The sequence below is a fragment of the Gorilla gorilla genome, chromosome 6 (genome assembly GCF_029281585.2).
Source record: "Gorilla gorilla gorilla isolate KB3781 chromosome 6, NHGRI_mGorGor1-v2.1_pri, whole genome shotgun sequence".
NCBI lineage: Eukaryota > Metazoa > Chordata > Mammalia > Primates > Hominidae > Gorilla > Gorilla gorilla.
The window spans coordinates 83200801-83215414 of NC_073230.2; the positions used below are offsets into that span (position 1 = coordinate 83200801).

At 53.6% G+C, this 14614-nt stretch overlaps 1 protein-coding gene across 2 annotated transcripts in view; it reads left to right on the plus strand.

Annotated features, from left to right (window-relative positions):
* LIMK1 (LIM domain kinase 1) overlaps positions 1-11382 on the plus strand; it is a 38746-nt gene extending 27364 nt beyond the window's left edge. For both annotated transcript variants that reach the window (XM_031012713.3, XM_055392744.2), the window contains 6 exons: positions 565-624; positions 850-915; positions 4716-4872; positions 9438-9493; positions 9748-9905; positions 9995-11382. In XM_031012713.3, the coding sequence (XP_030868573.1) occupies positions 565-624; positions 850-915; positions 4716-4872; positions 9438-9493; positions 9748-9905; positions 9995-10157 (660 nt within the window). In that variant the 3' untranslated portion in view covers positions 10158-11382. The remainder of the gene's footprint in view (positions 1-564; positions 625-849; positions 916-4715; positions 4873-9437; positions 9494-9747; positions 9906-9994) is intronic.
* Positions 11383-14614: the final 3232 nt, after the last annotated feature.

The following is a 14614-nucleotide window of genomic DNA, read 5'->3' on the forward strand; positions in this document are numbered from 1 at the left end:
ATTAGCTGGGTTTGGTGGTGGACACCTGTAATCCCAGCTACTTGGGATGCTGAGGCGAGAGAATTGCTTGAAGCCGGGTGCAGTGGCTCATGCCTGTAATCCCAACACTGGGAGGCCAAGGTGGGCAGATCACCTGAGGTAAGGAGTTCAAGACCAGCCTGACCAACATGGTGAAACCCCGTCTCTACTAAAAATACAAAAAATTAGCTGGGCGTGGTGGCACATGCCCATAGTCCCAGCTACTCAGGAGACTGAGACACAAGAATCACTTGAGCCCCGGAGGCGAAGGTTGTAGGGAGCTGAGATGGTACCACTGCACTCCATCCTGGGTGACAGAGTGAGACTCCATCTAAAGAAAAAAAAAAAAAAGGAAATGATGTCTGTGAGCTGTGTTGACTCATACTCCTTAGAAGCAGACAGTTGTGGGTGCCCGAAGAAATCGGGGTGTTGGGGAGCCCATGGACCCTCTAGGACGCTTGCCCCTTCCTGCCTCTGTCTCATGCCACCATCCCTGCCACCGGGGCCCCCACCGGCCCCACCCTGGCCATTCTTTCTCCATCCCAGGACAGCCAGTACCCATGGAGCCAGAGAGTGAGCTTTGCCAAGGACATCGCATCAGGGATGGTGAGTGAGCCGGGTGCTCCAGCTCCATTCATAATCCCACCAGGAATTTGCAAACAGAACCCACAAAGAAGCTTTGAAAGAGGGCAGAGGGGGTCGATGGGAGAGTGGGAAGAATCGTCCCGACTGGCCTGATTGGGGTGGGAGCGGAGGGAGTTCCTGGGGAGCCAGGATGGGTTGGGGTCCCTCTGCACAGCTGCCCCCTGACTCCCGTGTCCCCGTCCCCAGGCCTACCTCCACTCCATGAACATCATCCACCGAGACCTCAACTCCCACAACTGCCTGGTCCGCGAGGTGAGTACCAGGGCCCCACGTGGCTGGGTGTCGGGAGACAGCAGGAACCCACCCACTCCCAGCCTCAGGGCCTTCCCAGAACTAGCGGCCCCTGGGTTGCCTCCATGACTTCAATTTGAGGTGGGGGTGGGGGGCAGCAGCCCGTGGGGAAGAGCGCAGGGTCAGGAGGCAGACAGACCTGGGTTTGAGTCCTGTCTCTGCCACTGACTCATGGTGGACCATCAGCATCCCAGGCTGGTAGGAGGGTCTCATGAATCAATGAAGGAGAAAGTGACATGTAAGCTGCAAAGGACCAGGACCGTGGTCTTCATAGAGCACAGCCCACGGCAGAGTGGCCATGGGCTACACCAGACAGCACCAGCATCTGGGGGCCACAGAGTGGGGGCATAGGCATATGGGCTGGAGTGGTCAGGGCAGGCTTCCTGAAAGAGGAGGCTTGGCCGGGCACAGTGGCTCACACCTGTAATCCTAGCACTTTGGGAGGCCGAGGCGGGCGGATCACGAGGTCAGGAGATCGAGACCGTCCTGGCTAACATGGGCACTGTGGCTCATGCCTGTAATCCCAACACTTTGGGAGGCCGAGGTGGGTGGATCACTTGAAGCCAGGAGTTCAAGACCAGCCTGGCCAACATGGCTAACACGGTGAAACCCCATCTCTACTAAAAATATAAAAAATTAGCCAGGCGTGGTGGCAGGTGCCTGTAGTCCCAGCTACTTGGGAGGCTGAAGCAGGAGAATGGTGTGAACCCGGGAGGCGGAACTTGCAGTGAGCCAAGATCGCGCCACCGCACTCCAGCCTGGGCGACAGAGCGAGACTCCATCTCAAAAAAAAAGAGGAGGCTTTAGGTGGATATTTAAGCAGGGGATGGGCAGGCAAAGAGCCCAGTGTCTAAGGATTGGCAAGGGAGGAGAGCCCGGTTCTCCACCGAAAGCAGAGGAGCGAGTAACCATGCCCGTCTGGAGAGGTGGTGTATTCGTGTCCTGGGGCTGCCATCATGAAGTACTGTGAACCAGATGGCTCAAAACAACAGAAATGTGCCGGGCACAGTGGCTCACACCTAAAATCCCAGCAATTTGGGAGGCCAAGGCAGGTGGATTGCTTGAGCTCAGGAGTTTGAGACCAGCTTGGGCAACATTACGAAAGCCCATCTCTGCCAAAAATACAAAATGGAATAGCCAGGCGTGGTGGCATAAGCCTATGGTCCCAACTACCTGGGAGGCTGAGGTGGGAGGATCACTTGAGCCTGGGAGGTAGAGGTTGCAGTGAGCCGAGATTGTGCTACTCTACTCCAGCCTGGGAGACAGAGCCAGACCCTGTCTCAAAAAACAAAACAAAACAAGGCTGGGCACTGTGGCTCATGCCTGTAATCCCAGCACTTTGGGAGGCCGAAGTGGGTGGATCACTTGAAGCCAGGAGTTCAAGACCAGCCTGGCCAACATGGCAAAACCCTGTTTCTACTAAAAATTCAAAAATTAGCAGACATGGTGGCGCATGCCTGTAATCCCAGCTACTCGGGAGGCTGAGGCAGGAGAATTGCTTGAACCCAGGAGGCAGAAGTTGTAGTGAGCTGAGATTATGCCACTGCACTCCCAGCCTGGGTGACAGAGTCAGACACCATCTCAAAAAAAAAAAAAAGCATCACATGGCGAGAGGGACTGACAAGAGACCCCCAAACTGACCATTATACAGACCCACTCTTGTGATAACTAACCTGGTCCCTCAATAACCCATTAATCCGTTAATTCATACAGAGCCCTCATGACCCAATCACCTCTTACAGGCCTTGCCTCTTAATACTGTTAGAGTCAGGCCAGGCATGGTGACATGGGCCTGTAGTCCCAGCTAGTTGGAAGGCTAGGTGGGAGGATCCCTTGAGTCCAGGAGGTAAATGTTACAGTGAGCTCTGATTGTGTCACTGCACTCCAGCCTGGGCAACAGAGCGAGCCCCTGTTTTTAAAACAGCAACAAGCCAGGCACAGTGGCTCACGCCTGTAATCCCAACACTTTGGGAGACCGAGGTGGGCAGATCACTTGAGGTCAGGAGTTCAAGACCAGCCTCGCCAACACAGTGAGACCCCTCTCTACTAAAAATACAAAAATTAGCTGGGTGTAGTGGTGGGTGCCTGTAGTCTCAGCTACTCATGAGACTGAGGCAGAATTGCTTGAACCCGGGAGGTGGAGGTTGCTGTGAGCCGAGATCACGTCACTGCACTCCAGCAACAGAGTGGGACTCCATCTCAAAAAAAATTAAAAATAACATAGACCTGTGTTGGCTTACACCTGTAATCCCAGCACTTTGGGAGTCCAAGGTGGGCAGATTGCCTGAGCCCAGGAGTTTGAGACCAGCCAGGCAACATGGCAAAAAAATTTAAAAAATTGTCTCTACAAAAAAATTAAAAAATTAGCTGGCATGGTGGTGAGTATCTATAGTACCAGCTACTCAAGAGGTGGAGGTGGGAGGATCGCTTGAGCCTGGGAAGTTGAGGCTGCAATGAGCTGTGTTCGTGCCACTGCACTCCAGCCTGGGCCACGGGAGGGAGACTGCCTCAAAAAAAAAAAAAAAAAAATCAAACCCGAAAAGCAAAAAACATAGACCTCACCTGCTTATTGGGAATATTAAAGATAAAATTAGGCCAGGCATGGTGGCTCATGCCTGTAATCCCAGCACTTTGGGAGGCCGAGGTGGGCGGATCACGAGGTCAGGAGATCGAGACCATCCTGGCTAACACGGTGAAACCCCGTCTCTACTAAAAATACAAAAAATTAGCTGGGCGTGGTGGCAGGCGCCTGTAGTCCCAGCTACTTGGGAGGCTGAGGCAGGAGAATGGCGTGAACCCAGGAGGCAGAGCTTGCAGTGAGCTGAGATCGTGCCACTGCACTTCAACCTGGGCAACAGAGCAAGACTCCAACTCAAAAAAAAAAAAAAAGATAAAATTGGGCCAGGTGTGGTGGCTTACTCCTGTAATCCCAGCACTTTGAAAGGCTGAGGCAGGTGGATCTCTTGAGGCCAGAAGTTGAAGACCAGTCTGGGCAACATAGCAAGACCCTATCTCAATCAGTCAATCAACCTAAATAAATAATAAATCTGGTGGCATGCCATGCACAGGACCTGGGTCTATAATCAAAATTCCTGTCTTGCCGGGCACAGTGGCTCACACCTGTAATCCCAGTAGTTTGGTAGGCCGCAGTGGGTGTATCACCTGAGATTAGGAGTTCGAGACCAGCCTAGCCAAGTATGGTGAAACCCGTCTTTACTAAAAATACAAAAATTAGGCAGGCGTGGTGGCAGGCGCCTGTAATCCCAGCTACTCGGGAGGGTGAGGCAGGAGAATCGCTTGAACCTGGGAGGCAGAGGTTACAGTGAGCCGAGATCACACCACTGCGCTCCAGCCTAGGTGACAGAGCAAGACTCTGTCTGAAAAAAAAAAAAAAAAAGAATTCTTGTCTTCTTTCCAAAACAAAGCAGCGTCAGTGCCCTCGTAGGTGGGAGGGAGCACTTGCAGGAGGGAGCAGTGGGGCCGCCACGACGGTCTGGGGAGCAGGTGGGGAGGGGGCAGAGGGTGCAGCGTGTGGTGGGAGGGAGGAAGCCACACTGCTACCTTTAGGTGCTTCCAGCAGCTCCATTTGCAAAGAGCCGATGGGTTTGGGGAAGGAAGGGGTCCCCACCCTGTGCCAATACAGCGTATCAGAGGTATGTTCTCTGGGCTGTCTACGGGTTGGCTTGGGGTCCTGGGGAGGGGCAGGCCAAGCGGGCAGTACCAGGATCAGGTCCCAGTGTGACCCAGCTTCACCTTCCCAGAACAAGAATGTGGTGGTGGCTGACTTTGGGCTGGCGCGGCTCATGGTGGACGAGAAGACTCAGCCTGAGGGCCTGCGGAGCCTCAAGAAGCCAGACCGCAAGAAGCGCTACACTGTGGTGGGCAACCCCTACTGGATGGCGCCCGAGATGATCAACGGTGAGTGATTCAGCCCTGCCCGTCATGGCCCTCACGGGAAGCCATGGGGGAGCCCAGCAGAGCTGTAACCTCCCGAGCCCCTGGCCCCTCCCAGCCTCCTTGGCTCTTCAGTTACCTTGTGGGTCCTGTTGCTCCTGTAAGACACTTAGTGGCAGCCAGGCACGGTGGCTCACGCCTGTAATCCCAGCACTTTGGGAGGCTGAGGCGAGTGGATCACCTGAGGTCAGTAGTTCGAGACCAGCCTAGCCAACATGGTGAAACCCCCGTTCTTTACTAAAAATACAAAAATTAGCTGGGCATGGTGGCGGGTGTCTGTAATCCCAGCTACTAGGGAAGCTGAGGCAGGAGAATCGCTTGAACCCGGGAGGCAGAGGTTGCAGTGAGCCGAGATCGCGCCATTGCACTCCAGCCTGGGCAACGAGCGAAACTCCATCTCAAAAAATAAATAAATAAAAGACACTTAGTGGCTTAAATAAATGATCATACAGTTCTGGAGTCTGAAGTCCAGCATCAGACTCACCGGGCTGAAATCAAGGCGCCGGCAGGGTGAGCTCCTTCTGCAGGCTCCAGGGCACCTGTTTCCTGACCTTTTCTGGCTCCTGGAGGCTTCCTCGTTCCTCCTGTTGCTGCCCCCTCCTCTGTCTTCAGGGCTGGCTGCAAAGCATCTTCTTTTCTCTGATCTCTGCATCCATCCCCGCATCTCTTTCCCTGGCTCTAACCTTCCTCCTTTTTTTTTCTTTTTAAAGAGGGTCTCGCTCTGTTGCTCAGGCTGGAGTGCAGTGGTGCCACCATAGCTCACTGCAGCCTCAACCTTCTGGGCTCAAACTGTCATCCCACCCCAGCCTCCTGAATAGCTGGGACCACAGGCATGAAACACCACACCCAGCTAATTTTTTTAATGTTTTTTCTTTTTTTTTTTTTGAGACAGAGTCTCGCTGTGTCTCCCAGGGTAGAGTGCAGTGGCATGATCTCAGCTCACTGCAAGCTCCGCCTCCTGGGTTCACGCCATTCTCCTGCCTCAGCCTCCCGAGTAGCTGGGACTACAGGCACCCGCCAACACGCCCGGCTAATTTTTTGTATTTTTAGTAGAAACGGGGTTTCACCGTGTTAGCCAAGATGGTCTCGATCTCCTGACCTCGTGATCTGCCTCCCAAAGTGCTGGGATTACAGGCGTGAGCCACCGCACCCGGCCAATTTTTTAAATTTTTAATAGAGACAGGGGTCTCTCTATGTTGCCCAGGCTGGTCTCAAACTCCTGGCTTCAGGCAATCCTCCTGCCTTGACCTTTCAAAGTGCTGGGATTCCAGGCATGAGCCACCATGGCCCTCCATCCTTCTGATAGGGACCCCTATGGTGACATTGGGCCCACCTGGATAATCCAAAAGCAGCCCTCCATCTCAAGACCCTCAACTTAATCCCATCTGCAGAGTCCGATGGAAGGTAGGACGTATACAAGTCCCAGGGATCAGGACACAGTCATCTTTGGGGACCATAATTCTGCCTCCCACAGGGTCTGCCTCCCTCAGTCCATTTCTTTGCTGTCAGTGGTCCTATATATGCCCAGATTATAGGTTATAAAGTCCTTCTACAAGCAGGTGACACATGAACACAGGTTCAGGGCAGGCAGACCCCAGCCATCACCTCATCATAGTTAACCTAGTTAAATTAGCCTGGCATGTGGCGTGGTGCCTAATGCCTGTGGTCCCAGCTACTCAGGAAGCCAAAGTGGGAGATTTACTTGAGCCAAGGAGATCAAGGCTGCAGTGAGCTATGATCATACCACTGCCTTCTAGCCTTGGCAACAGAGCAAGACCCTGTTTGAAGAAAACAAAAAATAGGCCAGGCACAGTGGCTCACACGTGTAATTCCAGCACTTTGGGAGGCTGAAGCAGGCGGATAGCTTGAGGCCAGGAGTTCGAGACCAGCCTGGCCAACATGGTGAAACCCTGTCTCTACTAAAAATACAAAAATTACCCGGGTGTGGTGGCACAGCTACTAGGGAGGCTGAGGCAGGAGAATCACTTGAACCCAGGAGCAGAGGTTACATTGGGCCAAGATTGCACCACTGCACTCCAGCCTGGGCGACAGAGGAAGACTGTGTCTCAAAAAGAAAAAAAAAAAAAAAACCCGCCTGTAATCCCAGCACTTTGGGAGGCTGAGGTGGGCGGATCACGAGGTCAAGAGATTGAGACCATCCTGGTCAACATGATGAAACCCCATCTCTACTAAAAATACAAAAAAATTAGCTGGGCGTGGTGGCACGCGTCTGTAGTCCCAGCTACTGGGGAGGCTGAGGCAGGAAAATGATGTGAACCCAGGAGGCAGAGCTTGCAGTGAGCCGAGATCGCACCACTGTACTCCAGCCTGACGACAGAGTGGGACTCTGTGACACACACACACACACACACACACACACACACACACACACACACACACACACACACACACACACAGAGTTAACGTAGCCCCCAAAGAAGACTATAAAACAGTCTTAGTGGCCGGGCACGGTGGTTCACGCTTGTAATCCTAGCACTTTGGGAGGCTGAGGCAGGCGGATCATGAGGTCAGGAGTTTGAGACCAGCCTGGCCAACAGAGTGAAACCCCATCTCTACTAAAAATACAAAAATTAGCTGGACATGGTGGCGGGCGCCCGTAATCCCAGCTACTCAGGAGGCTGAGGCAGGAGAATTGCTTGAACCCAGGAGGCAGAGGTTGCAGTGGGCGACAGCAAGACTGTCTCAAAAAACAAAAAAGTCTTAGTGTTTCCTATGTTTAGGGATTAGTGTGAGGAGTAAAGGTTATAAACTCATTTCCACCTAGTTGGCATTCAGTAAATGAGAATTGGCATTTAGTACTAATTGTTTTGGGTATTTTTTTTTTTTTTTTTTTTTTTTTCTGAGACGGAGTCTCGCTCTGTCATCCAGGCTGGAGTGCAGTGGTGCGATCTCGGCTCACTGCAAGCTCCACCTCCCAGGTTCACACCATTCTCCTGCCTCAGCCTCCCGAGTAGCTGGGACTACAAGCGCCCGCCACCACGCCTGGCTAATTTTTTGTATTTTTAGTAGAGACGGGGTTTCACCATGGTCTCGATCTCCTGACCTCGTGATCTACCCGCCTCAGCCTCCCAAAGTGCTGGGATTACAGGCGTGAGCCACCGTGCCCGGCCAGTTTTTTGTTTTTGAGATGGAGTCTTGCATTGTCACCCAGGCTGGAGTACAGTGGCGTGATCTCGGCTCATTGCAACCTCCACCTCCTGGGTTCAAGTGATTCTCCTGCCTCAGTTTCCCGAGTAGCTAGGATTACAGGCACCTGCCACCATGCCTGGCTAATTTTTCTATTTTTAGTAGAGATGGGGTTTCACCATGTTGGCCAGGCTGATCTTGAACTCCTGACCTCAGGTGATCTGCCCACCTCAGCCTCCCAAAGTGCTGGGATTACAGGTGTGAGCCACTGTGCCCGGCCATGTACCGATTATTTTTAACATCATTAAGTAGCTGGTATCATTCCCATTTTACAATAAGGAAACTGAGGCTCAGAGAGTCTGTGTCAGTGTCCTGAGGCTGCTGTAATAAATTGTTAGAAACTTGATTATTTAAAACAGCAGAAAATGGTCAGGCACAGTGGCTCACACCTGTAATCCCAGCACTTTGGGAGGCCGAGGCGGGCAGATCACTGGAGGTCAGGAGTTCGAGACCAGCCTGGCCAACATGGTGAAACACCATCTCTACTAAAAATACAAAAATTAGCTGGGCATGGTGGCGGGCGCCTGTAATCCCAGCTACTCGGGAAATTGAGGCAGGAGAATCGCTTGAACCCAGGAGGCAGAGGTTGCAGTGAGCCACAGTCATACCACTGCACTCTTGCCTGGGCGACAAAGCAAGACTCCATCTCAAAATAAAATAAACAGCAGAAATTTATTCCCTCTTAGTTTTGGAAGCCAAAAGGTTGAAATCCAACAGGGCTGCACTCCCTCCAGGGCGATCTAGGGGAGAATGCATTCCTTGCCTCTTCCACCTTCTGGTTGTTTTGCATTCCTGGGCTTGTGGCCGCATCACTCCAGTCTCCACCCCTGTCTTCACAGGGCCACCTCCTCCTCTTCTGCTGTGTCTTCTCTGTGTCTCTCAAGAGGGCATTTGCAGTGGCATTTGGGGCCCACCCAGATCATCCGGCATCATCTCATCTCCAGATCCTTAACTTAATCCCATCTGCAAAAGACCCTTTTTCTGACCCAGTAACATTCACAGATTCCAGAGACCTGACATGGTTCCCTTTTGGGACCAGCACAGAGTTCATGACTTGTGCAAAGTCACGCAGCTGATCGGTGCCTCGAACTCCTTGTCCAGGGCTCTGCCCCTTGCTCCTCAGAGCTCCCAAAGGCTTGCTCAGACCTGGTGGGGTTGGGGGAAAGAGCCTAAGCCTGGGTTCCCATAGAGGTTGCCGGCATCTGCCTCCTGGGCCTGGACCTCCCGGCCGGGGCATCCTCCCAGCTGGCCTGGTCCCCTGCCTTTTGGCATCCCTGGCACCCCCATGTGTTCATCTGCTGACAGGCGGTCTCTTTATCCAGGCCGCAGCTATGATGAGAAGGTGGATGTGTTCTCCTTTGGGATCGTCCTGTGCGAGGTAGGTCCAGGGTTGGGTAGCGGCGGTGTTGAGGCCTGGGCTCCTCCCCACTCACCCAGGCTGCAGGCTCAGCATCTGCAGGGGCCTCATGCCAGGAAGGCTGCCCACAGCAAGGCATGGGCTGGCCCCCATGGGGTACTGCAGTCAGGCTGCAGCCAGGCCCGGTGCCACCTGCCCTCAAACCACCTGGATGGCACCCAGATGCCCAGGCTGAGGGCCCCCCTGGAGTAACTGCTGGGCCTTGTACTGGACAGATCATCGGGCGGGTGAACGCAGACCCTGACTACCTGCCCCGCACCATGGACTTTGGCCTCAACGTGCGAGGATTCCTGGACCGCTACTGCCCCCCAAACTGCCCCCCGAGCTTCTTCCCCATCACCGTGCGCTGTTGCGATCTGGACCCCGAGAAGAGGTGAGTGGGGTGGGGCCCTGGCCTGGGAGACGGTGGGGCCGATTCCCGGGAGAGCCAGACCCACCGTTCCCCACCCGCCTGTCACCCAGGCCGTCCTTTGTGAAGCTGGAACGCTGGCTGGAGACCCTCCGCATGCACCTGGCCGGCCACCTGCCACTGGGCCCACAGCTGGAGCAGCTGGACAGAGGTTTCTGGGAGACCTACCGGCGCGGCGAGAGTGGACTGCCTGCCCACCCTGAGGTCCCCGACTGAGCCAGGGCCACTCAGCCGCCCCTGTCCCCACCTCTGGAGAATCCACCCCCACCAGATTCCTCCGCGGGAGGTGGCCCTCAGGTGGGACAGTGGGGACCCAGGCTTCTCCTCAGAGCCAGGCCCTGACTTGCCTTCTCCCACCCCGTGGACCGCTTCCCCTGCCTTCTCTCTGCCGTGGCCCAGAGCCGGCCCAGCTGCACACACACACCATGCTCTTGCCCTGCTGTAACCTCTGTCTTGGCAGGGCTGTCCCCTCTTGCTTCTCCTTGCATGAGCTGGAGGGCCCGCGTGAGTTACGCCCCTTTCCACACGCCGCTGCCCCAGCAACCCTGTTCACGCTCCACCTGTCTGGTCCATAGCTCCCTGGAGGCTGGGCCAGGAGGCAGCCTCCGAACCATGCCCCATATAATGCTTGGGTGCGTGGGAGGGCGCACATCAGGGCAGAGGCCAAGTTCCAGGTGTCTGTGTTCCCAGGAACCAAATGGGGAGACTGGGGCCGGTTTTCCCCCCCAGGGGGTGTCTAGGTAGCAACAGGTATCGAGGACTCTCCAAACCCCCAAAGCAGAGAGAGGGCTGATCCCATGGGGCGGAGGTCCCCAGTGGCTGAGCAAACAGCCCCTTCTCTCGCTTTGGGTCTTTTTTTTGTTTCTTTCTTAAAGCCACTTTAGTGAGAAGCAGGTACCAAGCCTCAGGGTGAAGGGGGTCCCTTGAGGGAGCGTGGAGCTGCGGTGCCCTGGCCGGCGATGGGGAGGAGCCGGCTCGGGCAGTGAGAGGATAGGCACAGTGGATGGGGCAGGTGTCCACCAGTAGCTCAGCCCCTGCAGTCATCTCAGAGCCCCTTCCCGGGCCTCTCCCCCGAGGCTCCCTGCCCCTCCTCATGCCCCTCTGTCCTCTGCGTTTTTTCTGTGTAATCTATTTTTTAAGAAGAGTTTGTATTATTTTTTCATACGGCTGCAGCAGCAGCTGCCAGGGGCTTGGGATTTTATTTTTGTGGCGGGCGGGGGTGGGAGGGCCATTTTGTCACTTTGCCTCAGTTGAGCATCTAGGAAGTATTAAAACTGTGAAGCTTTCTCAGTGCACTTTGAACCTGGAAAACAATCCCGACAGGCCCGTGGGACCATGACTTAGGGAGGTGGGACCCACCCACCCCCATCCAGGAACCGTGACGTCCAAGGAACCAAACCCAGACGCAGAACAATAAAATAAATTCCGTACTCCCCACCCAGGTCCTGCGTGGCGATGTGTGTCTGGGGCCCTGGGGAAATAGTCAAGGTAAGAGGAGTTAGTCTTCCCTGACCAGAAGACAAGGATGAGTGTGGTGGCTCATGCCTGTGATCCCAGCACTCTGGGAGGCTGAGACAGGACGATCCCTTAAGCCCAGGAGTTCAAGACCAGTCTGGACAACATAGTGAGATCCTGTCTCTACAAAAAATTTTTTAAAATTAGTTGGGCAGAGGCCAGGTGTGGTGGCTCACGCCTGTAATCCCAGCACTTTGGGAGGCAGAGGCGGGTGGATCACCTGAAGTCAGGAGTTCAAGACCAGCCTGGCCAACATGGTGAAAACTCGTCTCTACTAAAAATACAAAAATTAGCCGGGTGTGGTGGCACATGCCTGTAGTCCTAGCTACTTGGGAGACTGAGGCAGGAGAATCGCTTGAACCCGAAAGGCAGAGGTTGCAGTGAGCCGAGGTGGTGCCATTCCACTCCAGCCTGGGCAACAGAGCGAGACTTTGTCTCCAAAAAAAAAAAAAAATTAATTGGGCAGGCCAGGCACAGTGGCTCACACCTGTAATCCCAGCCCTCTGGGAGGCCGAGGCAGGAGGATCTCCTGAGGTCAGGAGTTTGAGAACAGCCTGACTGACATAGTGAAACCCCATCTCTACTAACAATACAAAATTAGCCAGGTGTGATGGCACATGCCTGAAATCCCAGCTACTTGGGGGGCTGAGGCAGGAGAATTGCTTGAACCCAGGAGGCAGAGGTTGCAGTGAGCCGAGATTGCACCATTGCACCCCAGCCTGGGCAACAAGAGCGAAACTCCATCTCAAAAAAAAAAAATTAGTTGGGCATGGTGGCATGCACCTATAGTCCCAGCTACTCAGGAGGCTGAGGTGGGAGGATCCTTTGAGCCCAAGAGATCAAGGCTGCAGTGAGCCATGTTTGCACCACTGCACTCCAGCCTGGGCAACAAAACAAGACTCTGTCTCAAAAAAAAAAAAAAAAAAAAGGCAGGGATGGAGGGGCAGCAAGGGGCCCATCAGGTGATGTAGAGGGGAAGAGAGCACAGCCCAGTTTTAGGTGGAGCTGAGGTGGTGGCCCAGCCAGGACAAGTGAAGAGTCTTCAAAAGCTGGGTTTGGAGGGCCGCGCATATTCCGGAGGTACTGCTTTCATACTTAAATGTTTTCTTGTAAAACTCACACCTGTAATCCCAGCACTTTGGGAGGCCAAGGTGGGCAGATCATCTGAGGTCGGGGCTTCAAGACCAACCTGACCAACATGGAGAAACCCCGTCTACTAAAAATACAAAAAATTAGCCAGGTGTGGTGACACATGCCTGTCATCCCAGCTACTCGGGAGGCTGAGGTAGGAGAATTGCTTGAACCTGGGAGGCAGAAGTTGTGGTGAGCTGAGATCATGCCATTACACTTCAGCCTGGGCAACAAGAGCAAAACTCCATCTCAAACAAAACTAAACTAAACTAAACTAAAGGGTTCTATCGAGAAGATGGGCTGCACGTGATGGCTCACACCTAGAATCCCAGCGCTTCAGGAGGCTGAGGTGGAAGGATCACTTGAGGCCAGGAGTTCAAGATCAGCCTGGGCAACATAGCAAGACCCTGTTTTTACCCAAAAAATAAAAAAAATTACCCAGATGCTGTGGTGTTTGCCTGTAGTACCAGCTACTGAGAGGCTGAGGCAGGAGGATCGCTTGAGCCTGGGAGGTCAGGGCTGCAGTGAGCTGTGATCATGCCACTGCATTCCAGCCTGGGTGACACAGCAAGACCTTGTCTCAAAAATAAATAAAACATTTTAAAAACACACTAGGTATTGCAAATACAGGGCATTTAATTTGGTTTTTTGTTTCTGTTTTGTTGTTGTTTTGAGACAGGTCTCACTCTGTCACCCAGGCTGGACAGCAGTGGCACAGTCATGGCTCACTGCAGCCTCAACATCCCAGGGTTGAGTAATCCTCCCACCTCAGCTTCTCAGGTAGCTGAGACTATAGATATACGCCACTACACCAAGTTAATTTAAAGAAAAAAAAAATTTGAGAGGCCAGGCGCAGTGGCTCACGCCTGTAATCCCAACACTTTGGGAGGCCGTGGCAGGCGGATCACCTGAGGTCAGGAGTTCAAGACCAGCCTGGCCAACATGGTGAAACCCCATCTCTACTAAAAATACAAAAATTAGCCAGGTGTGGTGGCAGGCGCCTGTAATCCCAGCTACTCGGGAGGCTGTGACAGAAGAATCACTTGAACCTGGGAGGCGGAGGTTGCAGTTAGCCGAGATCACGCCATTGCACTCCAGCCTGGGTGACAAGAGTGAAACTGCATCTCAAAAAAAAAGTTTAGAGGCAAGGTCTCACTTTCTTCTCTAGGCTGGCCTCAAACTCCCGGGCTCAAGCAGTCTCCTGGGCCTCCCAAAGTGCTGGGATTACAGGCATGGGCCTCCATGCTCAGCCATATTTAATACGAGAAAAAATTATTTTTTGTTTTTTTGGTTTTTTTTTTTTGAGATGGAGTCTCGCACTGTCACCCAGGCTAGAGGTCAGTGGCACGATCTCCGCTCACTGCAAGCTCTGCCTTCCGGGTTCACACCATTCTCCTGCCTCAGCCTCCCGAGTAGCTGGGACTACAGGCGCCTGCCACCACGCCCGGCTAATTTTTTTCTGTTTTTAGTAGAGACGGGGTTTCACCATGTTAGCCAGGATAGTCTCGATCTCCTGACCTCATGATCTGCCCATCTCAGCCTCCCAAAGTGCTGGGATTACAGGCGTGAGCCACCGCGCCCGGCCAATACGAGGAAATTTTTACATGGATGTTGAAAGACAGAGGAAAGGCCAAAAGTGGACACTTAGGCAACCCAGAGATGATTGCAGGAGAGAGCTACCACCCTCGGTGGAGGGATTGAAGGGGAGAGGTGATCACTTGAGTTACCTAATGTTGCATAGGGAAGTCACCTCTCAATTTGGTTGCTTAAAGTAACAGGGATCACTCATTGCTCACGATTTCTGTTTTTTGTTTTTTTATTTGAGACGGAGTCTCGCTCTGTCGCTCAGGCTGGAGTGCAGTGGCGCAATCTTGGCTCACTGCAAGCTCCGCCTCCCGGGTTCACGCCATTCTCCTGCCTCAGCCTCCCGAGTAGCTGGGACTACAGGCGCCCGCCACCACGCCTGGCTAATTTTTTGTATTTTTAATAGATACAGGGTTTCACCATGTTAGCCAGGATGGTCTCGA